At 39.5% G+C, this 7859-nt stretch overlaps 1 protein-coding gene across 3 annotated transcripts in view; it reads right to left on the bottom strand.

Annotated features, from left to right (window-relative positions):
• Positions 1-5419: 5419 nt before the first annotated feature.
• The window catches only part of TBC1D17 (TBC1 domain family member 17), a 416105-nt gene continuing 413665 nt past the window's right edge, over positions 5420-7859 (bottom strand). For all 3 annotated transcript variants that reach the window (XM_069200945.1, XM_069200946.1, XM_069200947.1), the window contains one exon: positions 5420-6714. In XM_069200945.1, coding sequence (XP_069057046.1) covers positions 6502-6714 — 213 coding nt within the window. In that variant the 3' untranslated portion in view covers positions 5420-6501. The remainder of the gene's footprint in view (positions 6715-7859) is intronic.

The following is a 7859-nucleotide window of genomic DNA, read 5'->3' as shown; positions in this document are numbered from 1 at the left end:
CCCGGGTGAGCTGTGCGCTATACAAATAAACATAACATTATCACTATTCAGAGAATAATTTCTAATGTGATGGGTGGCTCAATAATTAGATTTAAAGATCAGGCTAAGAACAGGAGATTGGGGTTATATGCTCTTGGCCACCACTATTCTCTAAATCCACAATAACCCAGTGTTGTACCCTATGTTATTCATTTCCATGCTAAACGAGATAAGGAATTTTTTAAAAACTGAATACGACACTGAAGACCTGTAAGGAACAGTCGTTAGACCTGGCTAGTCATTGGATAATACTTTTTGAACTGGTTAAGGAGACTACAGGGCCTATGTACATCTTTAGAGTACAGCACTCTGGGTGCAGAGACCTTCCTTATAGTTTTAGGGAGAAACACAGGAGTTAGTTTCCAAATAACATCTTTCATAAACCTATGAAGTAGTTCAGAAAAGAGGAATATGATTGGCCTCATGGAGCCACCTTTTCATTACTCGGGCAAATAATTGAAAGGAGTACCTAGGCCTTTGACAGGTTCCATATCTAAATAGGAAAACATAGGTAGCAGGCATCCCTTGGTTTTCCATCACTGGCTAAAAATAGCACAGGCTCCTTCGGTGCATTAGAAATCAAATGTGTTTTCTCTACCTATCCAGTCTGATTAATACTTCTTAAGAACCATAAACAGTTCAATGGATGGGTTCAGCAATCAGGAGCTAGAGTGTATTTTTCCTTTTTCCTATGCATGCTGTCTTCTAGTTTCATCTTGTGACCAAAGATTCAGTGGCATACAAGCACTTCAAAATAGAGTGAAACCGTTGTTTAAGAGGTACACCTTTATCCACTAACTGAATGAGGCAGAGAAATCGAACATGTTTGTTTGGCAGTCCTCTTTTTGGAACAAGCCCTTGGGGTTGTGAGCATAAGTCTCATCATTTATCTAGAGCTTAAACTTCCCTTGAACCAACCCAAGGCTACACGACATGCTCATACATACTATATAGCCCTTTCTTCCAAAATCTGGCATTTTTTGGTCAATTCATAAACATTTAACACATTGAGTCTGCATGTGGTATAGTTTTTGGCTTTAGGTAGGTACACATTCCACCTACCTCTCTGTAACATTCTCACATGAGAATTTAAGTTAAGAAAGAAACACAGCTATTGTTGCACTGTCAGTCTCTATAAGTTTACGTTCAGATTATCCTTCAGAGGCCACTATCTTAGACAGCTGTTCAGAGAGTGATCGTTTTAAATCTCAGAAAGGTGCATAGTTACACAGACAACCAAAACATATACCACAAGAGCTGCCCTATGGTAAAACAAGCATTTGCAGACATTTATTGGCTGGTATTCTTTGTGGTTTTCCCAGATAGATTAGATTCCAGTCATCTTAATGGTGCCTGTAACAAAGAGTTTGCCCAAAGAGGGGACATTGTTTGCTCAGAATGAGGATCTTAAAACCAATGGTCTTTTACTGGTGGATTCCTTTGCTCTAGCAAGTTTATCCAAAAACATCCTTCTCAGGGTGATCATCATTAATGAAGTTCTGAATATGAAGATGGGAGGCCCCAAAGACATCCTAGAAGACACATTCAATATCCACCTGCCTTTTAATTGGGCTATCACATACAGAATACACGCCAACAAGTTGGATCTCCAGACACTACCTGGCAATAAGTGATCACATATGGACAAAAGACAGTTTCGCAGACTTTTGAGCCCAGGGTTTACTGGGAGCAGATTTGTTAATGCCCGGGAAAAAAACACACTGCTACCTCCATTTTACAATCTGGAACATTTGCTCTTCCTCACCTTGCAATGATTATAATACTGACTAAGCTACCAAGGTTTCAAGTAGCACCCTTTGTTATCTGACCCAGACACTAATCTTTAACAGTTTGTAACCTACTGATCTTTTCAGTATGTTCTTTAAAATATCCATGGGGCACCTGGGCAATATCAGGCATTTAATTTACTTTTGTGGCCACTGGAAAGGAGGCCTTACAGTGAGCAGTTTCAGACAAATGACTGCAACCGATACGTGCAAGAACTTAAGACTCAATCCTTTGAGTAATTTTTTCTCCTCTCTTTGAAAAACATGATGCTCTAGCAAATCCCGTACCCCAATGCAGAACATAATCTATTAGACAAGTTGCCCTCGTACTACTATCTACATCCTACAAGCCTTGGGCAGACCACATAGAATTTTTTATCATCTTGTGAAAAATAATACTTTTCTACTCTACCTTTGTCATGTATGTGAAAGACGTTCAAAGACTTTACTTGGAAGTATGGACAATTTGTGATGACTAGTGACAAGTTGAAAGAAGATAATTGAGCGTCCAAAACCATAATGCAGACAAAGTTAACAGTGTCAGAACAAAATTTCACTCAACTATAAAAAACAGTGAGAGTGAAAGTGAAGGGGCAGTTAAACCTGACTATAATGTGAATGTGTCACTATTCCGAATTTATAAATTCTGGGGAGGACACTGGAAAGCCTAACAACAAATTCAATAACTATCCCTCAACAGGCACTACCTATTACAGAGTTACACTCACAGGAGATGCCAACAAAAAGAGTATAGAAACGCTCTTTTAAAAAACAGACAATAGGCTCAGTCATTGCCTCAATACACTCACTGGGCATTGGTCAACCCAGCTTAAATAAAGGCTTGGCCTATTTATCAAATAGTTAAATCCTCCCTGTAAGAAAGATTAGCCTCTTTCCTGAAAAGGGCAAACATTACTCAGATAAATAAAAAGCAATCTTAATTAAGGGAGGGCACAACTTGTAAACCAATTACTGTACCAGCCTGATTAAAAATTTTTTTAGGAAAATGGGTCTGTTCAATCCACCAATATAACTCGGATAACAAGGATAACCCTCACTTATTTGATCTAGGTTTCAGCCAAGACACAGCACAGGTTCTGTGAAGACATGCTTATGGAAGGGGACAGGACCAAGAAAGTGTGGTGGTGTTACTAGACTAACCCAGGACCTTTAACACTATCAACCACTAACTGGTCCTAGGCAAACTGTTCACCATGTGAAAAACAGAACATACAACCTGACACTAGTTTAGTTCCCTTCTCATCAATCAGAAACAAAAGATTGGGTTTGTGGACTGTGGGTGAGATGTATAATCGAGGACAGCAGAGTCCCTTTTTTAATGCTAGCAGATGAACCCACTGATTTATCCGATTAACTAGCATGGTCTTGACTTCTCTTATCTGCAGACGCAAGAAAATGAAGGGTCAGCTTAGTGTCAGCTGGCTGCAACGGAACTCAGCTAAAACAAAGAGGGAGATCATGCAAAACACTAAGGTCCAAGAAAACATTATTGGGTTATCTATGAACTCGTTATACCTCATGTGTTATCTCAGGTGCAGAAGTCAGGCTAGTCATTGAATGATCGTGTCACTGATGACAGAAAGAGGCTTCACTGGGTCTCAGAAAGTTATCTTTAATTTTCAGATGTTGAATTCAAAAAGGAGAACAACCCTCATACCTCTAGGAGCCCTTTGAGTGTTAGAATCCTAACCAATATATTGCTCACCAAAGGGCAAACAGTTGAAAATCCTTAGAAGGGAGCGGGAACATTTTCTGACTGGGGGCAAAAGTCTGGAACAATCTCCCCTTACAAATGAAAGACGTCCCCTCCTTAGCTCGATTCAGGCATGGTCTTAGGCAAGATCTTTAACCATCATTCTTACTGTTGGAGACGGTTACCAAAGATCTTTGTTTTTTTTGTTGCTGCTTTTTTTAAATGCACACACCACACTCAGGAGTGTCTACTTCAGATCTGCTACAACAGCAAGTCAGAAATTCCTTATTAATCTCCGGGGTGGCATGGACACAGACCAATGTGTTTCAAAGCATGGAAGCCTTAAAACACAGATACATATTACACCTCTGTAGAGGATGTTATCTTGAAATTCCCTATTTTTATCCGAGAACAAAAAATTTTCATATACAGTTTTCAGTTGTGTGGTTAGGACTCTGAAAGAAAACATTTTTTTGTATTAAAATTGTTATCTATGTCCGTAGCAAGATTTATTACAGCATATATGCGGATTTTCTAGATGGCCTAAGTGTTTAAAAGTTTAAGAAGCAATAATGTCTCTACTAGTATTCTTGCAGCTGTTGATTTAATTAGTAATCCATGTTAATAGTTTCTAATCCTTCATTTTGGCTAAACGGGTGAAAGGAATTTTGTACCAACAAGTTATTGACATTTCTCTGTTTGCACCCAGTAAAGTAGGGGTTGTTTCCTCGAAACCTATCAAGGGACTCCATCCTGGACATATACCGATGTCTGCAGGATGTGCTAGGAATTCAACTTTCAATACAAGCTATTTTGAACAGATAGTGTATGCTTCTCAGTCCGTAAAAAAATGAGATCCTCTTTAAGTGCTGATTTATATAGCGAGCTGTGATGCCTTCTTTATTATTATTAATGAAAATTAATGTCGCGGTTTTTCAACCCTTCCTTACACTCCATGTTAGCAGTTCTTTCATGTGTTGCAGAATTTAAGAAACTGGTGGCGCATCTTCACAGTGAAAGACCGCTAGGTCTTCAGCACTCAAATATTCAGAACCAATGGTAAATGAGAGTTAGACTAGGGCTCTACAGAAGAGTTTGGATTATTTTCATGCCTCTTCAGCGACTTTTCCTACATGGTCACCATGTTCATAGTGCCTGTGATTAAAGTTTTTAGTTTGTTGCACTTATATTTGGACAGACATCAAAGAAGTGGACAAAAAATTAGCCGTGGGTTAATGAATACCCTGTAACCTGAATGGATGTGTTCAATAGAGTGCCTACGCAATGCCGGCCTTAGGATATTTCGGGCCCAGTGCAGAGAATACTGAACGGCACCCCATAACACAAGTCAACTTTCTTTTCATTACTAATCATTTTATTTTAGTAGATTGTTAAAAAGGACGACGAGTTAAATGTTACCATACAAGTGCACATGTAATAGAATAATACATATAGCTACTTCTTCACCAAAAGGGAACTTTCCTTGCTTTCTTTCATGCAAATTCATTTATTGATTTACTGTACTCGAGAGTTTGTCTAAATTCATGTTCAACTGCTATCAGTGCCAAGCCAGTCAGATAGTCCTGGGCCACTGACGAGCGCAAGTCATTCTTAATAATTTTCAACTTTGAGAACAATCGTTCTCCAGAGGCTAATGTTAAGGGAACTGTCAAAAATAGCTCTTCTTTAGATGAGAGCGCTGGCCAACAAGAGCAAAAACCCTAAGTTGCGGGCCCTGGGCAACCGAACAGTTTGCACACCCATAAGGCCGGAACTGGGTAATGCAGTTTCAGTCATGTTTTCTCTGCTGAAAGTAACTTATGTTTACTGCTGGCAGAATAAGCAAAGGGGTTAATGCAACATCCACAACTGTGTGCAATTTTCTTTCATAGCTGGGCTGGAGAATCGCGTTTATTACTGCTAATGTGTATGAACAGCCAAATACTTATTAATACATGCCTGCAATTACAGATGTATGAGTGATATACATTCTTATACACATAAGAGAAAATCAGCACAGGTTTAAGCAGATAACAAAATACGCAAACAACTGTTTTCACACACCAAGCATATGAACACATTCTTGCAAACATACACACACAAACCCTGTAAAATATGTATATACAGAAAGCTTGTAAAAACACCCTTACCCTGAAAATAGCAAGCAGACACCTGCATTCACATCAAAACCATAAAGACAGATTCGAAGCAAACAATATGAATACTTTCAAACAAGCAGACACACTTTTGCAAACACAGACGCACACATATACACACACCATCACATATTAACACAAGGAAGATCATTACCTTCCATGTAGTGTACATTTACTATTCTTTACTCTTTATATTTGGATACTCTGGAAAGGCAGACAGAAGGCAAAAGTAAATGTTTTTGCACTAAACGTTAAAATACTTAAAAACTGTTAATATATTATGAGCCCCAGTCCTTATAGTGCACTTGGTACTCAAAAAGATAAGTGTTTGTAAAGCTTTGTCAGATAATCGAGAAATAGGTTCATGCATGCCCAGCACACACTCTCAGAAAACAGATCGTGTCTAGCAAACATCATTCTTACAAACATACCCCCACAAAAGCGAAACATGGTTTTGACACAATATGTGAAACAGGCTCTAAGATTCAAAAGACAAACAAAGCACATAAGACACATAGTCAGAAAAATACGGACACTGCATTCATATCAACTCCCAAAACATATGTGATCCACATAATCCTATTCTACAATACTGCCAGTGCGATCCTGGAGGTGTCATGTTCGAACTGCCAGGGAGTTCTTTATTTAAATACAACAGAGTTAAATGTCTCGTTTTAGATGAGCTGATCACACAAGGCCCAAGTTGGTTCCTAGTTAAAGTGCACTTTGTAGAGAGTAGAGGTTATGGCCACCTGGTCGGAGCAAAGGGAAGTTCCAGCATGGTCTGTTAGGGAGGCATGGTCTGTTAGGGAGACAGGCTCTGCGAGGTGGTACTGTCCTCCGTGGGCAAGATCTCGATGCTGCTGTCTGGCTGACTAGGTGATATGCTGTCGGTAAGGTCCAGATCACGTGCCTGGGTAGGGGACAGCGGCTGAGGAGAGTTGCCACTCTCTGTGCTGGGTGTTGTTGATTTGCAGCTTGCTAGGCCAAGTACTTCCTGGACGTTACGTGGCAATTCCTGTAGTTATAAAGACAGACATTTTAAAAAGCTGTGAAACTCACTGGAAGACTTAGAGACTGTAAACAGTATGCAAGGGCTGCTATAGGATGAACAGCACACAGCAAGGATGGTTGCTGGGGCAGGGATGAGGTGGGTTGGTGGGCAAGCTTGAAATACATTGACATAGCTTTTCATAAGAAAAGATCAAAGAGCTATTGCAATAGTTTTGTGGATTGCTATCTCTAAAACACTGATAGTCTTTGCATACTCCTGTCGCCAAGTGTCTGGATCCGGAAAAGTTACTACATTTTGAGAAGCTCTTAAGAATTCTTAGCACCCAAACCTTTTATTGCCAAATTTCTACAAGGCACTATAATTCAAAGCCATGTTCCCATATTCTAGTAGAGTAACTGCATGAGACCATCTATTTAAAACTGCACCCTCTTCTCCTGGTTGAGAAGTTGGCTGATGACATTTGAACATACATGTGAAAACAGGCTACAATGCTATTCCTATTCTTCAGAGTTTAAGCTGTAGTGCATGCCACTTTGTATGCATAAAATGTCCTTTAGCTACTCTCTTTGAAGTATTACCCTCTTGTGAAAAGTATGCTTGATGTACTCAGACCTTTCCTTGGGCCTGAAACAGTCAGTGATCACTGGGCAGTATCCATGTTTGATACTGTCGTTGAGCAGTGGCTTCCATGGCCCACAATGGTGCACAGCAACTGGTTACCTAGCTTACTCACTATGTCCAAGTAACTGTCCAGTAGTAGCAAAAGTAGTAGTAGCTCAGGAGTGAAAACATCCCTTCTAACGTGAGCGTGTGTTAGAAACTCAGATACAGCTTCACACTGTAAATATGACACAATAAAATAAATGTCCTGTCAGAGGTATTACTTCTATGAAGAACAGAACTTACAAAAGTAGGTAAAATCTGGTAGTTGAAATTCAAATATGCACAAAAAATAAGAAGGTGCTAAACGTGGACTAATGACCATTATCAATCTATGGATGAAACTGTTCTCCGCTGCTGTTTCTTGTTCTTCCAAAGTCAATAGTGTAGAGATGCTAAACCTAAAGAATCCATGTATTAAGTTGGATGCAATATGTGTGCCTTTGTTTCTTGTTTGTCCTCCGAACAAGATGGGGTAGCTCAGTGAG

The sequence above is a fragment of the Pleurodeles waltl genome, chromosome 7, assembly GCF_031143425.1.
Source record: "Pleurodeles waltl isolate 20211129_DDA chromosome 7, aPleWal1.hap1.20221129, whole genome shotgun sequence".
Lineage (NCBI taxonomy): Eukaryota > Metazoa > Chordata > Amphibia > Caudata > Salamandridae > Pleurodeles > Pleurodeles waltl.
This window is presented reverse-complemented; position numbering and strand designations above follow the sequence as displayed.